Genomic DNA, 18457 nt, shown 5'->3' on the forward strand with positions numbered 1-18457 from the left:
GCACTATCTGATAACTTGGGAAACTCAGGGCCAAGTTTTGACACTGTCTCATACACCCCTTTTTATTTCAGGCAAGTTATTTAGCCTCTTTGTAACTCAGTCTTCTGTGTGGAAACTGAGTATACTGACGCTTCTCTGCTTCAGAGTCATATTATACTGATACAGTCAAAAGTTCTGAGGTCTCAGGATAGTATGGTAAACACCATACAGTCAGACTTCATTTATCTGCGGTCAGATTGTCCAGGCCATGGATGAAAAGCCAGCTTGGGTCTAACACGATTTATTAGGTCAGGCACAGCGCCACATGAATGCTGTTACACTCTTTCTAGGGCCAGCTCTGCTCTGGAAAGAGTACATCTGCTTTTGTGAGAGCCTAGCTGGCTCCATCCCGAGGCAGCTCAGGTATTTCAGCACCACATTGCCACAACCAGAAGTGTCGGGGGTTGGAAAGGAGCAGAAACACCCAGCACAGAGCCAGCCTGGATCCCGCTGGGTTTATGAGACCTGGCTTTGTGCCAGCTGTGCCAGACCCACACTGCTCCCCAGCTTTTACACCTGCTCCGCAGCTCCCCAGGTCCTGTGGGGCTCATTAGGCAGGGGACAACAGGTCCACCACCTCAACCAAGGAGCCGCGATCTGTCGATACCTGCAGCACTGGGGAACAGGCTGTGAGCAGGGAGCAGAGAAACCAATTGGCTCGGTGGGATCGGTTTAGTTGATGCTATGAGGAATTAGCAGACCTTCCTGCATCAGAGCTAAATTCACCTCTCACCTCTTGAGTGCTCCCTTGTTTCGTTGGGGTTCCCCTTTGTATTGGGGTTCCCACTTTACCAGCTCTACAATACCTTTGCCAGGTAGAGATGTGTCTAGAAAGGGCGAAAAAATCACTTGCTAAAGTTGCTTTCTCTCAGGGCGCGCAGATCCCTCCGAGGGAGAAAGACTTGCTAAAGACTTCGAGAGCCATCTTTCCAGGACAATGACAGTGGCGCTTCAGAGAAGAGGCTTTGGAACGTGAGAGGTCAGATTTTAGGAAGCCAGAAGAAAAGGATGGGGAAAGAAATGGATCGAGGTCTTAAAACCAGGGGTGAAAGAAGGGAATAGAGTCAATTATCAAACACTGCGGGAAGAAAATTTAAAAAAAAGGGAGAGAAGTGAGGAGGCCAAGGCTTCCCAAGGCTGTAAGCAGTGCGGGGAAACGACGAGGAGGCTTTGCGAGGAGAGGGAGAAGCCCGCGGAGCCAGAGCCTCCGGGCAAAAGCCTCCGCGGCTCCCGGGGCGGGGGCGCGGGGCGGGCGGCGCTAGGGCCCGGCGGGGGCGGGGCGGGGCGGGGCGGGGCGCGGCGCCGGGCGGCGGGATGGCGGGATGGCGCGGGCGGCAGCACCACCTACGTGCCGCGGCCCCGCGCCGCCGCCGCCGCTGCCCCCCGGCTGACAGCCCCCGCCCCGCCCCGCCCCGCCGCACAAAAGGAGCGGGCGGAGGCGGGCGGGCGGCCGGGGGCGCCGGCGGAGCTGGGGGGGGGGGGGTCCGGCGCGGACACCGCCTGCATGTGGCCGGGAGCCCCCGCCGAGCCCGCGCCCGAGCCCCGGCGGCCGCCGCCGGCCCGCGCCTGCCCGCGGGGGGCTGCCCCGCGGCGCGGAGCCGTTCTCCGGACCCGGCGGCGGCGGGGCGGGATGGCCGCGGGGCCGCGCCGCGGAAGGTAGGGGGGGCGGCTTCGCCCCGCCGTGCCCGCGACCTGAGCGCGTGTGGGCGGGGTGCGCCCCTGCGCCGGGATAAATAGAGCTTTCCCTCGGCTGACAGCCCGTCCCCGGGGCGCACGGGGGTGCCGAGCGGCAGCGCCCGCCCGCTCGCTGCCTGCGGGGAAAGTTGGGGCTCTCGGGGACTCCGCTCCTGCCCCGACCCGCGTTTCTGATTTTTGTCGTTTTGTTTCTCGGGGAGAGCCGGAGGAGCGGGGAGGACCAGGAAAGCCAGGAGCCGAGAGCTTTTTTTCCCCTCTCTCTCCCCGCAGCGCAGGGGAGATGCTGGAAGCGGCCGCGAGTTTGCAGCGCCCGAGCAGGGGAGCGGGAGGCGTGTGAGCTCCTGCCGGTCCCCGCGGCGCTCCGCCGACCCCTGCTCGCCCGGCGCCGCTCGCAGCCCCGCGCGCCGCCGGCCGCCGCCGCCCCTCGCTGCCGCCGGAGGAGGCTGCCCACCCCCGCGGCCCAGGATGCAGTTTCGCCTCGTCTCCTTTGCCTTGGTCATCCTCAACTGTGTGGATTACGGCCACTGCCAAGGCGGCCGCTGGAGACGCAGCAAGAGAGGTGAGTGGCGGCCGCCTGCCCGGCCGGGACGCCCGTCCGGGGCGCTGAGCGGGGCGGGCGGGCGCTGCCGGCGGGCTGCGCGCCCGTCCCCTCCCCGCCGAGGATGGGGAGAGACTCCCGCCCGGTGAGCCGCTCCCTCGGCGGGGTGCGCCCCGGCTCCCCGGCCGGCACGTGGGGCGGCGGCGAGCCTCGGCGGGGCGGCCCCTCCGCAGGGCTGCCCCCCGCCGTCCTGCCGGGCGGGCCGGGCCAGGAGCGGGAGGAGCTGCGTGGACGTGAGCTCCGGTGGGAAAGGATCGGCCGGAGCGGCGCGGCCGCTCCGCGACCCGTGTGGGGCTGCCGGGGACGTCGAGCGGTCGGTGCGGCCGCCGGCCCCCGCCCCGCCTCGGCGGGGTGTCCCGTGCCCCCGCGGGGCTCGCCGGGGGCTCGCCGGGAGCTGCCCCCCGCGGGGAGGGCGCTGCCGGCAGCCGCCACCGGCCCCGCGGCCGCAGCGAGCGGTACCGGGCGCCGATTTGGCCGTCGCCGCGGGTGGAGCGGCCGGCAGCGGGCAGAGGTCCGCTGTTGGCCCAGGCTGTCAGGGCTCGCGTGTTCGTGGGGCGGCCTCGAGGCTGCCTTCCGCGCACCAGCCTTAGCGGGACCGTGTCTGCGAGGCAGAAAGGCGGCTTCTCCCCTTCCACCCCGCGGACCCCGGCCCCCCCGGCCCGCCGAGCCGCTCCCGCGGGGCTCGGGCGGCCCAACCGGCGGGGGAGCCGCGGCAGCGGAGCGACCCGCGCCTTGCCCAGCGCCCAGGGCACGGCTGTGCCCCAGCTTCTGCTCAGGGCGCGCAGATCCCTCCGAGGGAGAAAGAGAAACGATGCGCTAGGGTTTCATCTATTTTCCGAAAATGCTGGTGTCGGGATTACCAGAGTTCGGGAGTCGAAGCGGTCAGATGTGTTAGTACAGCACCCATGTGGACGGAAGGGTTACTGCAGCCCTTCCCCAGATGTCAGGGGCGTCCAGCGTTTTTTTCTTTTTTTGGGGGCGGGGGTGTGTGGAATGGATGTACACCTTCAGTATAAAATGTTTTTATTATCCACATATTCTGAATTATTTTGCTATCCTTTTCCCTGTTATTTTCTCCGCCATATCTCCCTTTCCCATTTCTAAATTTAGCTGAAAATCAGGTGGCTCAGCTGCCCAGAAATTGTATTTCTGAAAGAATTGCACTTTCAGTGCAATTATGTGGAAGGGGAGGGAGCTAACATGTCCAGTGTTAAGCCGGTACAAGTAGTAATAAAAATGTGAGAGGAAAATACTTTGCACTTTCATGCATATGTCACCTTCAGAGTAGGTGCAAATAAAATTGCAAGGCAATTTAGTTTTGATGGTTTTTCAACAGATGGTTTCCAGAATTTAATTTTTGTGTGTGTGGCTAAAACGATAGCTGTGCTTTAAAGTGACCAGACTATCTGTGCTAACAAAGGGTATACTGTGTCTTTAATTAAATGTGGAACTACTTAGAGTGCTGGCTAGACAGCGGAGGGTGATAGTGGTATTTCTGCTTTACAACAGAGCTTAAGGATTGCATTGTGGGAGTACTGAAATGAATAGACATCTAACTCGAGTTGTGTGAATTGTCCTCCTACAAAAACTTAAGCTGGTTTTAATTGATCTCATGTTCGTTGATTGATCTTAGACCAATTGTTGTGCTTGTTGAACAGTTGGCTTTTCCAAAGGAGATTGATTTAAATTAGTTTTTAGTTTAGTTATTGGATAAATACCATCAGTATTGACAGTTGACTTACTGGCACTGTTTTGTGCTATCACCTAAGGGTTTTGTTTTGCGCTTTGAAGAATGCAGTCTTTTTCAGTTAGTAAGTCTAAAGAAGTAAGCATAGCCAGTACTAAGCACTGAAAGTAAAATCTAAGAATGTATTCAAATTATAATAGACATTTGCCATGACACATGCAGTCTGAAGTAATGCTTTCATACAGGACCCAAAATTCCAATAATTTCACAATTTTTCCATATCCCATCTGCAAATAATCAGGCATTCACTGTGGGGTACTGGCAGTTACAATTTCTCTGGCATTCTGTTTTGTCTGTTACATGATCTCAGATGCTCCATAATATCATTTTCTTAATGAAATAAATTTTCTTGGAATAGATTAAGTCTCCTGTGCGGTAGAAATCAATTGTATTCAGTCTGGAATTATGGGCAAATATCATATGTAGCTGACTTTTTAAAGCAGCTAAATGTACAGTAAACTTCAAGTGTATATGCCTGTATTGGAGTTTGCATGGACTTGTAGCTGATGTAGAATACTCTAGAAACAAGAGTTTAGTAAATCTGGGAGGATGTTCCCAGATTTCTTCATTCCCCTTCTGTTTTCAACCCTTTCCCAAAGCAAGACATGCAACATTGCAGTAAAAGTGGAGTGAAAAATGAAGGTTTAGAATGTGGTTGCTACCTGGCATTGATTTATATTTTGTTAGTCAATGTCACTTCATTAAAAATTATTTGGTAAACACACTATGATCCACAGATTCTGCTAACTCTACTGCTGCTCTTAGTTACTTTTGCAGCTCGTTAGAATATTGCTTTGCCTAGTTGGCTCAGAGCAGAACCTTACTTCCCTTGAAACACCACAGCAAATTCTCACTCTGGAAGTCTCGGTCCTGAGCAGGTAGTTATGATTATTTGCCTTTCCTGTAGAAGTTATTCTAGAACATATTTAAGGGTTACATAGCTTAAAGATCAGTGGTGTAATCTCAGAGCTGGTTTAGCCTAGTATCAAAGCACCTCCTTTCCATTTCTTGCTTAATTGTGTAACTTGATTTTTCATTCTCTTGGATGCCTACTTGCTTGTTCATTCCAGTGAAAATTTTTATCTTTTCTTCAGATTTCTCTTTAGCAGTCAGTATAAGACGAGCAGCTTCATGTCTTAGCATTTCACTGAATATCATGGGGCACACGAAAGACCAGTGGTTTTCTCCTTGTCTTTGAGACAAGATAAAACAACTTCCCCAAGGAGTACTACAAATCAAGATGGGAGTATATAGAAATGAAGACTGTCAGGCTGGCCTACTGGGAGGAGTGATGGTATTCTGCAAAAGCGTTGACAGAAAAGAATATAGGGTTCATTGTAAACAGCTGTCAAAAATTAGATGTTAACAAAATTCCCCGAGGAAAAACAAGTCAACAGCAGTGCCTGCGTTGATGGGAAGACTCGACTGTAGTGCAGAGAGGCTCTCAAAGCTGGTGAGAACAATGTTGGAAGAATGAGAGATGCGAATGGGAAAGTGGAAGTTACCTATATCTAAGAACTCAAAGAAAAACTGTGGGTGTCAAATACTTGTCTTTCTATTTACTTCATATTCAGGGAGTGTCCTGAGAGCTGAGGTGCATACTCATCTCCTGGATTCTCACACTCTGTATTAGATGTACATGAAGAAAGGGGTAATGTCTGTGTCAATGAGTGAATAGTAGGCAACAGTGTTGATGGCAAAATATCCACAGGTGGAAATAGGAGGAGTGCCTGGGGAAGGAAATTTCCCCAAGTGTTTCTCAGAGCTCAATATATCTCTGTCTATGGTGTTTATAGGATTATATGCATATATGGAAGAACCCAGTAGCTGTAATCAAAATTATGTCAATTAAATCTGTATCATCTTAATGTAAGATGGGAATCTTGACTACAAATCAGTTGTTAATATAGGAAGCTGTTACATGGATTTTCAACTAGAAAAACCTGTTCAGATATTGGGGACTGTGGTTTAGCTTTCCTAACTAGATATGTACCTGAAATGGGGATAATCTTGGAACCTGTCTTGGTTGGATTGTGTGGTCAGGCTTTGGGAAAGATTGACGATTTGAGCATTAGGGAAAAGGAGCCTTTGTTGGAAATACTTGGTTGAAGTAAATATCACATCTGCTTTTACAAGGACTGTACTAATTCCAAGAGTAATTTACTATCTCAAAAAAAGTCATACTACACAATCTCTTTTAATTGTCCAACAGTATACAAGTATTTTACCTATTCTATCCTCTTCTCTTTGATCTTGGAACATGTTTTACATTTGGAGGACAGTTAACTTTTTGTCTGTGGGTTAAGGCTTAAAATCTTATGTGGAAGCTGTCCTTTGAGATATGTGTTTTGCTTAGTTGTTACATTAAATGCTTGAAACGGAATTTGCAAAAGAACTGAGACGTGTTAACATTTTCTAGAGTAATTTCCCAGGTACTTGTGATGCATAGTAAAGCTTTGGAGGGTAGCTTCTGTTCCTCGCCCCTTACTACTTAGGATAGTTAATTATTAAACATTCTTTATATACACATCATTACTACAGCAGTAAGAATATCCTAATACTGTAACCATTGGAAAATCAAAACTTCTAAACTTTTGGCTACTTATACCCTATTATCTGGTAAGTCTGAGGAAGTTTCTTAAACTAAAGTGTCAGCAGAAGTCAAAACTTCAGTGTGAATGACTGACTACCAAACTAGCTAATGATGCAGTGCTGCTGAGGATAATCGGTGCTCAAGTGGATTGTGAAGATTTGCAGAAAAGATGCTCAAAACACCAAGAGTGGGATTCACCGTGAAGACAGACACTTAAGTTTAGGTCCTTGATTCACTTTCCTGAAGTAAGTTTCTAGTGCTGCTTGTGATATTTAAAATACATCCTTCTGGGCCTGGCGTGTACATGATCTTCTTGAGCAACCGGTGGCCAAGCAAGATACCCTGGAGCAAGTCATACGGATCTGACACCCTTAGATGTCTCAAGGCCCATTATAGTGGAAACTGAAAACAGGGAGCATGAGCTTGGCACAGTGTTGCTGCATGTATGTCTCCTCTTGCCTGTATCCATCTCCTTAGCTTCTGCTACAGGTCACTTGGGGTTGGGATACTGGGCTAGATGGATGTGTCTCGTCAGACCTTGAAGACTGTGCTTGTATGCTTTTGTATTGAAATCTGTGGGAAGATTTATACTGTGGTGGAGAACTTATATTTGTCTGCTTGATAAACTTGGCTTAATTTTTTGTTTTCCTTTTTTTTGGGGGGGCGGGGGGGGAGGGGGATGTATGTTTTCCAAGGCTTGGCTGAAATCTGTTACTAGAGCAGCTCAAAATGAATGACAAATACCAGAAAGTGAGTTTGTATACTAATACCAGGGAAGCTAAGACAATAACAGCAAGAATGCAGTTTCTCACTTCAATGTATCATTTACAATATACAGGCCAGCATAATTACTATGATAGTGTATTGTAGCATGGTGTTGTTTGCATAAACTGCTTTTAATAAAAAAATGACATTATTTAAAAGCTAGAAAGTGGAAGAGGTTCTCACTATCAAAATTCAAGGCATAAAGAAATAAACAATGGTGTTTCTGTAAGCTGTTTCTTTGTTTTTTTTTTTTTCCTTAATACTTCTACCAAGACTCTGACTATCCCATGGAGGTCTGCATTTCACTTCTGATCATCTGGCTAGCTTTTAATACCCAGAAACCTTAGCTAACCATAGATTAGAGGGAGCTGTCTAGTCAACCCTGCAGACTATCACAGGCTGTGAACTTTTCCTAGTGCAGTGTACATCAAGCTCAGAAGCTTATAGCTGACTATAACATCCCTTTCCAAAAATGCATCTTAATTATAAACCCCAGGGATGGGATTCATGTGACTACATGTAGTCACCAGCAACATGAATATCTACATTTTCTTTTATAACTGATGTAGTGCTGCCTTTGATCAGATAAAGCATACCCCAAACTCAATAAATATAAAATAACTTTATTACCTCTATCTGTAACTGAAGTTCAGGTGTACACCTCTTCACTGTTAGCCCGTGAAATGAGCTGGTATCAGCCCCAAATGAGAAGGGATCCACCACATCCAATCTTCTCAACTGTATTAAAATTATGTGTTGGTGCAGCTCTGAACTTTAACAGATACAGTCCCTGACAGTTACACTTTCTCTTGTATTAGAGATTTATTTAGTTTCAGTTATTTTTAATATTAAATTAAATTCCTCAGATGTGCCCTTTCTTTTTACCTCAAAGTTTTGTTCAGGCACAGTTGGAGAACCTTCTGTATTTGTCTAGGCTCCAAGTATTTGCTAATCCTTAGTGAAAAGCATGACTTTGTACATGTTGGCTGTTGATAATACACAAATGTAACAGCTTGATCCTTTTCATCATGGGCTGCTTTAGACACCAAAATCAGGTGCTGCCATGGTTTGTGTACTCATTGTCTTTGTAGTACTTGTTTAGCAGATGCAGTGCTTTAGAAAGTGTCACTTGGGTACTGCAAAGTCACCTTCTGTGGGTAGAGTTAATCTATCACTTTTTGGGACGCTAGTGTTGGGTTTAAAGCCTGTTCCCAAGTAATTTTTGGTGTAGAGTGTGGAGTAGGCTTGTAGTGTGACTTTTTGATACTTGGATTCTGACTAATGCATCTTAAGAAGTGAAGTGTCAAGTGGATCTTGCTTCTAAGCACCATCAGGCAGATACAGAATTTGGGTCATACAGTTACTTCTCCTATCTGCAGAATGGCTTTGTCCAGCCAGCTCCGTACATAAAGGTCACTTATTGACCAGGGCTGACTGTTACATGTGTTGAACTTTGTATATGTGTGGGCAGCAAGGGAACTTGTAAGCCAGACTTGAAACCTACCTATGTCACTTTATTCTCTCTACATCTGGATGTTCTAGCTCTCACAGGGTTTATCATGAGGTGAACCATCCTGGCTGTTTTCACTAATACTGTTTCAAAACTCTGAGGAGAAAAGAAGTCGAAAGGGATCAGGGCGATGGGGTCTCTGGTGTATGCCCCCAAAAGGCAGGTACTGGTGCAACACAATGTCAGACACAGGAGAGGCAAGAGTGAAAGAATGAGTCTGACGAACACACAAAGTAAGGTCACCTTCCCAGTGCAGCTTCTGCAGTGGACATGGGGGATGGAAAGGAGGAATTACAAGAAATTGGTGTTTGTACATAGTACGTAATCCCATTTCAAAATACTTAATTGATGTGAAAGTTGATGTTCTGAGCACGGAATGGAGATGACAACTGTAACTCATCTACAATGATTGAGTATCACAATACTTTCCTCTGTAGATCTTCCTATGAGACTACAGGGTTTGAGACCTTAATTGTATGTCTTTACTTTGGGATTGCTCCCTTTTAGCACCTTGATTTTGAAGCTATGCACGTCTCTGACCTTTAGCAATCAACCTGTGGTCTATGGAGCAGGTGGTAGTATCTTCTGGATGTATACAGGTCACACTGCCTCATCCTTGTGTTTGTATCTAAATACTCTTGAATGCTGCACTCAGATGAATTTATATAGCTTTGCTTTAATCTTACTCTATTTTGATGCAGTTTCGTGTTGCTTAAATGCAAAGTTGTGATTTCAAATTTCTTTTTGGGTGATAGCATGCGAAAAGTTGGTGATTGAATTTCCTGACCTTTCCCCTTGTTTGTGGACTTGAATGTAAAACTGTGAGGAGCAAAAGGACATAAAAAAATGAGTAAAACTGTATTATGGGGCAGAAAGAGATGATTTTTTTTAAGGGAAAGCAGAGAAGCAACTAGTATTTTAGGTACCTTGATTATGTGATCAAGGGGAGACTTTTAAGATCACATTTGTTAAGATCTGGTTATCTGTGCAAAAAATGTTCATGCTCTTTGTTTCGCTGTAATAGGAGAAATATCTTTTGATAGCAGGCAGTTTGCAAATCTTGGCATCCAGTAATTAATCAGTTATGTATTTCTTTTTGAAATGCCAATTTCAGTAGTGCCAAGTACTTGATGTATCTGTAAGACTTTGTCCTTTTATGAGGGAATGAAATTTATGCTATCTGCTCTCATTCCTCTTTTTTTTTTTTTTTTTTTTATGGAACATTTGTGTGACTGTAGCAAGGGAAGTGTAAGTAAGTACACATAATACTTAGAAGAGGCATGCAGTTCCATAATTTTGTTTCAATAAACATTTTTAATTGAATTATGAATGTTACTTGAAGAGGGTAATAACAGATCTCATGTATGGTTAACATAGATCCGAAACATTATGTAAATCCATCTAGTATGATTTTCTGTTTTTAAAAAAATTTTTACTCTCTAGGATTTAACAAATGTAAATCTAAAAATAATCCAGACTATATAGTTTAGGGATTATGAGTCTCAATTTTACCTCACAGAAACTTTTGTCTATTTTTTTTTTGAGAATTGTCAAGATTTTCCCCATCTTCATGAAAAACAGATCCAAACATAGATGTGAGGTAGAGGAAGGGACCTAAAAGATAAATAGTGTTTGTGATGTCAGCTTTTAGGTACTGCCTAAATTGGTGCTTTTTTTAAATCACTGGGCAGTTACATGAACACTAACTCCCAAGTAGACCATGTGCAGCAATGAATACAATGTCTGTGCCTATATACTGGGAGAAACTTGTACTGCTTTGCTCTGCAAAGGGACAATAGTATTTGTGTTAGAGAATTGCAATGGTGCAATAAAATACAAGCTTCCTGATCCAGTCATCTTATTTTCTTTCTTGAGTTGAAACGATGGCTGAAATATGTTACACACAAATATATACTCTGCACTAATGTATGGTCTTTTTAGCCGTATGGTTGCCACCTTTGAAATACCAAAACCCCCCCAAACTAGCCACATCAGACAAATGGCTGTTGTGCATGCACAGATTAATCTGCACATGTATAGCAGCGTTAACAACACCCAGTGCGTCCATATTAAAACTTGCTGGGCAAGTTGGAAACCACTGGAACAGCAACTGCTTAGCAAAGATTGGTATTGCTGATTTGCTCTTGCTTCTTTCTTGAATTACTCAGAAAAAAATCTGGCAGATATGGTATGTTTTCATTATAAACCTACCGACTTTCCTAGTGATTCCACTGACAAGCATGTAGCTACGACTCTTTTGAATGGGAATTAAAGTTTCATCATCTTTCACTTTCTCTGTATTGAGATGGTACTTAAGGATCCCAACTGAGGTGAGGCCCTGTGGTGCTGGCCCTGCTTAAACAATAACCTCTGAATTAAGGTCACTAGAGCAGATTCTGTCCCAGATCTCCCTTCACTAGCAGAAATGTTCTTTGGCCTTTCATTACAGTTAGTCAGACCTGGTTTATGTCTCATTTTACACAGTGCATGCTAATAATGTGATGGGCATGGATTCAGTTTTGACTCAGCAAGAGTAACTGTAACTCAGCAGTATCACCGCAATGCACCCAAGGTGCATTAGGTTGTCTTCACAACACAAACTGGTTTTAGTTTGCTTAAAGCTATTGCCAGTTATTGTGGAATACTTACAAGTAGCTTCTGATCTGAGATGCTTCACTCTTGCAAGGGACCTAAACCCAAAGAACATTTTATAGAGGATTTGCTTATTTGTCTGTTCTCACTGAATTACATGTTTTAATACTTTCATCAGAGCATTTTCAGGAGGTGGTTTTACCTCTAAATTTGGTCTCCTGTCCTCTCCAAAATGGTCTGTTGAATGCTCACTTTGGTGAATGGTCACTTTGAGGAAAGTTGACTTTCTGAGGGACATCTGAGGATAGGCACCTTTTGGAGTAGGGTAGTTGTGTGCCTTTGCTGTTGTGATCTACTCCTGTGGCAACAGCTGATGACAGGACAGTTCTTCAATTTACTCTCCTTGCCCGGGCCATCAAAAATATACCTGGCCTGTATGCATCTGTGTTCAGCAAATACTGATTGCACATGGGCAGATCGCCTGTTTGTGTGTCTGTTGTCTACCTGACATGGTTCGGCGCTGGGAAGTCTGCCTTGCAGGTAAGAGAGTACCTTCGGAAGTCAGAGGGATTGCTTTCATTGTTAGTCTTTCCACATGTAAAACTTTTGGTTAGTACATGCATGCATCAATGGCAATGGTAACAGAAAACAAACCCCTCTTTTATGTAAATGCTAAGCAGTGTTCCAGTGTGAAATGTTAATATTATGGCAGTATGTGAGTTAATAATGGAATCATTTAATTGAAATGGTGCTTCTAGATAGGTGCTTTGACTTCCAGCTGTATTTCTCACAGCGCTACTGCAGTATGCTGGAGTGCAGCAACTTCACTGATGCTGAGGTGACAGTGGGTCATGGTTTCCCTTTTTAACTAATGAAACTGCAGAATTACAAGTGCTCATCATAACTCCCTTATTCGGTCTCAGATTTTGCTGAACTTCACCCATTGCCCTTGGCGTTCAAAGTTTTTTTGGAAATTGAGTTGTAGGAAACATTTGTAGCTGTAGCTGGGAAGTAAAATGAGAAAAATCCCCAACACTTTTGTAGTGTTTAAATAAACTATTTTTTTTTCTATACAGCTTGCTTTGATTCAAGTTTACTGTGTTTTGTGTTTTTTTAGTATAGATTGTTGTAGAAACAGAAAACTATGATCTGCTTCAATGAAATATATGTGCTGTGAAATTGAGAAGCAAATGTTCTGCAAAATCTTATGTTTAGGTGAATAGAACCTGTAGGCCACCTAGTGCTACACAGTGTGTTTATCTACTGCTGTTCAGTTGTGTAGTAGTAACAATACATACTTATTTTGAGGGGTTCAAGTAAGCAAAGCTGACATAGGGTAGGAGAGGAAGAGGAGGCAAAGAATAACATTGTCATTAACAGTTTGGGACAAAGTTGGGTATCTGATCTCCAGTTCTGATTCTCAGACTTGTCCATGTTGACTGGGTTATGTAGCCCCTCTGTGTTGAGGGCATGCACTATCACAAAAAAAAAGTATTTCCTCCATTTTGGATAGCACAGTTCAGCCTCATCTGTAGCTTTCTTGGCAAGAAAGTCAACAATTTTCCAGTTATCTTCCCATATTTGTACTGTACATGCTCTATCCATCTGTCTTTCAAGTCATCTCTGCAACCCAGTACAGAAACTTCTATATATTGTGTCAAAGGGAATACAGTTTTGATCAACTTTGGGTACAAGAAGAGGAGGATATTTTCTGTTCTTCTGCTAAAAATGTCTTGTTATCTGCATCTTGTGCCAGCAGTATTCTGGAAATTACACACACCCCCCCCCCATCCAGGAGGACCTCAACAGGCTGAAGAAATCAAAAGGAACCTCATGAAGTTTAAAAAGAAGTGCAAAGTCCTGTATCTGGGGAGGAACAACCCCATGCATCAATATATGCTGGGGGCCACCCAGCTGGAAGGCAGCTTGGCAGAAAAGGCCCTGGAGGTCATGGTGGATGATATATTGAATGTGAGCCAGCAATGTGCCCTTGCTGCAGGGAGGACTAATGGTGTTCTGGGCTGCATTCGGAGCAGTGTTGCCAGCAGATTATCCTTCCCCTTAGCACTGGTGAGGCCACAGCTGAAGTACTGTGTCCATCTCTGGGCTCCTCAGTACAAGAGAGACATGGACGTGCTGGAGAGAGTTCAAGAAAGGGCCACAAAGGTGATTAAGGGACGAGCATCTCTCCCATGAGGAAAGGCTGAGAGATCTGTGACTGTTCAGCCTGGAGAAGGCTCAAGGAGGATCTCATCAATGTAACTGAAGGGAGGGTGCAAAGAGGACAGGGCCAGGCTCTTTTCAGTGGTGCACAGTGACAGGACAAGAAGCAGTGGGCACAAACTGAAACACAGGAGGTTCCCTCTGAACATCAGGAAACACTTTTTTACTGTGAGGGTAACTGAGCACTGGCACAGGTTGCCCAGGGAGGTTGTGGAGTCTCCATCCTTGGAGATAGATACTCAGAGCCATCTCTGAACAGGATCCTGAGCAACTGCATCCAGGTGGCCCTGCCTGAACAGGGTGATTGGACCAGATGATCTCCAGAGGTCCCTTCCAACCTCAACCATCCTGTGAAATGTGGTTTGGAAATGTGTCGGGTACCTAGCTTGTGTCTGTTTGGTTTTTAGTAATAGCTGTGGAGAGGAATGATAGAGAGTCCATTCCCTTTAGGAATCCTTGGGATACGTGACTGTGAATCATGAGCAGTTGCAATCACCTTAGCTTTGCTGGAGTACTGAGATCAACCCAGAGGAGCTTCCTCGTATTTAGCAGTGACACTGGACTTTCCAGCTCTGTAACTTCCCCTCAGCAAGACTCCCAGTCTAGCAGAAGTCTTGAAATAGCACTTGCTCCACCTCTTACTTCCCTTCTTCCTGTTCACACTTCCATGCAAAAAAAGCTGATGATGCACAGTGGAGATGAAAGGTAAGAGGTAAAATAAACGTGAAGACAAAAAACTGAGTTTGTCTGGGTGGTCTGAGCCATTTAAAGTTCTCATAAAAATAAGGTTCTATATCATGCTAATTTTGCATTACATGAGTTCCTTGCTCCCCCATTTTTTTTCTTTCCAAATATTTACAAATATTTGAATGTTTGAATAGAATGCATTGTGAATGCAGTGATTAAGATACTAGATCTAAGTCTGGTCTCACTTATTTTGTTGTAAATCTGGGGGTAATGTCAATCTGCCTCAGGCACAGTGTATATTTGTGAAGTGGTGCTTGCTCTTGAAGTGGTATATTGTTGTCTTATGAAATATTACCGTCAGATCCTACAGAAAGACTGAAAGTCAGACACCTCTTTTTTTTTTTTTTTTTTTAAGAGCTGTAGTTCACTTTGCTAATGCTATATTTGAGAACTCTTTCATTACTTTTAGTTCTTTCCATCAGACTCCTGGAAAAAGTCTTGCTGCTTCCAACTTTTATTTCAGTTATTGTAACATTAGCAGTGGCATCAATATGTAGGATTTTTTCAGCTTTTGGAAAAAGGTTGAAATGTGACTCTGTTAAACCTGAATCTGAAGACAGACTTGGTTTCATATTGTTTTCTCTTAATAGCTTTCCAAGCAGCCGCTAAGTGAAACTGCTGCATATTGAGCCTGGTGTAATATGAGGCTCATTGGGTAAAATAACATTAGTCTGTGCTACTTAAACACACTCTGGAAGGCTTAAGGAGGAGAGGAAGGAAAATATTTGAAGAGATCAACTGGATGTGGTCAAATACAAGTAATGTCACCTGAGAAGGATTAGAATTTGCCAAAGCTTGACCTGAATGAAGACCTCCATTTAGGGCTTGTGTTCCTACCAGATCAGCTGCAGTAGTTTTTCCATGCACAGTTTTCTACCAGCAGTCATACAGTGAGAGTCCAGTGATTTACTTGGCTTCTGTGTCTCAGCTGCAGTAAAGTTTTTTTTAAAATAAAAAAAAATGAAAAAAAAAATCCCAGTTTAACATTCCTTCTTCTTAGCTGCAGCTGGCTTTTTCTAATTACTAAAGTCTTAACATTTTTTTCATATACATTCTGTTGCTCTTATCCTTGCTGGGAGCTCAGTGTACACACTCTAGCTGATAAACTGCTACACGTGTAGTTCATATCCTTGGATGTGGACAGCTTCAAACAAATACGTGCATTGACACTTCAAAATCCAGGAGAAGACCCAGTGGAGTAGTTAGTAGCAATGGTACTTTATCCACTGTGGTCTTTGTTTTCTGATTATGTGAGGTTAGCAAACCCAGTGGCCTCATATTCTTAATAACATGCCTACTGTGATGGTGTCTTTGAAAATCACTCGTTCTTCTGTTTTGTGATTGTGTTTTTGAGTGCTCAGGACACGTTCCTGTGCACATCTCTGAAGTGAGGGGTATCTTTTGTAGGTGTAAAAATTGAGGCCTGGGGTTATAAAGGCCTGAGTTCCTCTGTAAGGTAAAAGAGAATGAGGATTGGGGATGCTTAGCACCTCTGGGAAAAAAAAAAAAGTCACAAGTGATCACAAGTATTTATTTTTTTTTTTTACTCAACCGTGCTATAGAATTGGGATGGGGTAGAAGAAAATGAAATGATTGATTATGCTCTCATCATGCAACTAAGTGGTTGTTCACCACAGCAGGCTGCTATAGCCATTCCTGCTAAATCTGAGGTTTGACCAACGCAGGGTGAAGTAGGAAATACTTCTATATGGAAATAAAGAAAAAATCATGCATATTAAGATTAGAGTTTTTCAGAGGACCTACGTCATCTCATGCTTCTAAGTTTAGACTTGAGTATCACAGACTTAATGTGGGGATCACTCTTAATGTGGAGATGAATTTACCTTTACCAACAAGAGGTTTCTTATACCTTTCTCTAAAGCATTATTGACTGCTGCTGGAGTGCGCAATGCTTTTGCTCAGTATATCAATTTCCATGTAAAATTTTCATTGCAAAGTTTCTGTTTCTACAGAAAATGGTAATTGATTCTAGATTTTTGTGAGGTTCAGCATAGCATGCGCCTTTCTGGGCTTGATCTTTCTTCTTAAAAATACCTCAAGTCCCAGTTAAGCCTGGCAGATACGTAACGAGAAAAAGCACACAATGAAATGCAGTGCTGTGGAGGAATAGCATATTTCTCAAGAGACTTGTATTGAAATGATTTAATGTCAGAACTATTTAGTGTTATCCTTCTTTTGCATTTACATCTCACACTGCTAACTTATGAAATTGTGACAAAGATTAATCGTTTTTTTTAGCCACAAACATAGTTGACTTGTTTTTCATCACTGCTTGTTACCGTGTTAATTTTTTCTTGATTTTGTCATTCATGCTTAGTTTGTAGCAGAAACACTATCTCCTGTCTCCTTGTAGTAACCATGTAGAGATCCCCATGATATTCTACTGTATGGAATAATTTCTCTTTTGTTTATGTATGTTTAGCCAAGGAGAAATCTGATTAGCCGAATGCTCTTGATAGTACTCAAGTACATCCTAGAGCTTTGCATTTGCTGTTTGATGTTCCATTTTACAGCTTTACTTAAATGCTCTGCAGGGATTGTGGTTTAGTGGTGAGAGCATGAAATTTGAATCCAAGGTGCCTGGTTCTCTTACCAACAGAGCTGGTCAGTATGTTTAAAAACAGATTCTTCTACCCCACCACCCCTATAATGGATTTCTGAATATGTGTCTGCAAAGAAGTTTTTTTCCTTTTTTTTTTTTTTTTTTTTTCCTTAAATAAATGTGGAACATTTGCAGCTTAACTTGTACTGCAAGTCTTTCAGTTCTGTGCCTCAGTTCCTCTGGTGTGGAGGGTAGTGTTTTATCACAGTGCAGTTTAAATTGTATCAGTGATTTGCATGGCTAAGAGGTCCTGGAGTGTTAATCTCTAGGCATGTGTATGGTTATTATGAAGGATAATAAGCACATAAATAAGTTTCCTGCCTCCAAGTTTATTGACTGAGCACACACCTGCATGTAGAACATTGCGTCCATGGCAGTGATCTAAGAGATTTAGAGAGTACTGGCTCTATCTGATGATAAGTCTTCTGTGTTCTCATGTGTGTCAGAGATGAGATAGCAAAGCCTATGTGACTCTGCACCACTGCTCTGCAGTGTGCAGAAATTACTGTCATTTTTTTCACTACAAGATAATGTGTCTGAAAAAGTGTTTAAATGGGGTTTTATCCTGATGTATTTTATTAACTTTTGGATACAAAGGATGGAGCTCTTCACATGCAGGTAGGTATTTGCAGTAGGCTGACTTAATTGCTGTAAGAACAATGTATATATTAATGAAAAACAAATTATGTTTTATTCCATCAGATTTTGAAAATGACAAGAGACTTGAGGCCAGTCTCAAAATTAAGAAATATATATTTCTTGTATTAAGAATATATAAAAAAGTATATAGCACATTTGTGTTTACTTCCTCAGAGCTGCCAGTATCTTTCCTTTTAATTCTAGAGTCTCTTATTATTCACATTACAAAACTAATCCATGTAATGTGAGCCAAGTGGCTTTTAGTTTTTTATAAACAAATGACTTGTCTGTCTTTAAGACTGTATTTGCATTCCCCACAGAATAACAAAAAAAAAAATCAGTAGCCCCTTGCCAAAAACTAATTTTAATTTCTACTTCAGTGAATGCTAAGCACCCAGAGTGCACAGGTAAATTTTATATGTTTTTATTTTTTATCTTCTTTATGAGGGAATTCTGATTTGGATTTAAAAAAGCCCTATAGCCATTAAGGGTCATTTTTTCAGCATGAGACCCAGTCTGCTGTGATTTAAATGGATCTGAAATACAGAAGCTACTTCATTTAATTCCATCTTTAGTGTTATTCCTGCAAGATGAGGAGATAAAACTATACATATCTGAACAGCAAATACGCTCCGTCTGTTGTAGTTCAAGATTTCTAAGTCTGGTCCATCATCTTTGTCTGATGT

General features: G+C 43.8%; 1 protein-coding gene across 1 annotated transcript in view; it reads left to right on the forward strand.

The window, feature by feature from the left end:
- Positions 1-2123: 2123 nt before the first annotated feature.
- RSPO2 (R-spondin 2) overlaps positions 2124-18457 on the forward strand; it is a 108490-nt gene continuing 92156 nt past the window's right edge. Inside the window, exon 1 of the mRNA XM_074846759.1 lies at positions 2124-2293. Within this exon, the coding sequence (XP_074702860.1) occupies positions 2200-2293 (94 nt within the window). The 5' untranslated portion in view covers positions 2124-2199. The remainder of the gene's footprint in view (positions 2294-18457) is intronic.

The sequence above is a fragment of the Strix aluco genome, chromosome 1 (assembly GCF_031877795.1).
Source record: "Strix aluco isolate bStrAlu1 chromosome 1, bStrAlu1.hap1, whole genome shotgun sequence".
Lineage (NCBI taxonomy): Eukaryota > Metazoa > Chordata > Aves > Strigiformes > Strigidae > Strix > Strix aluco.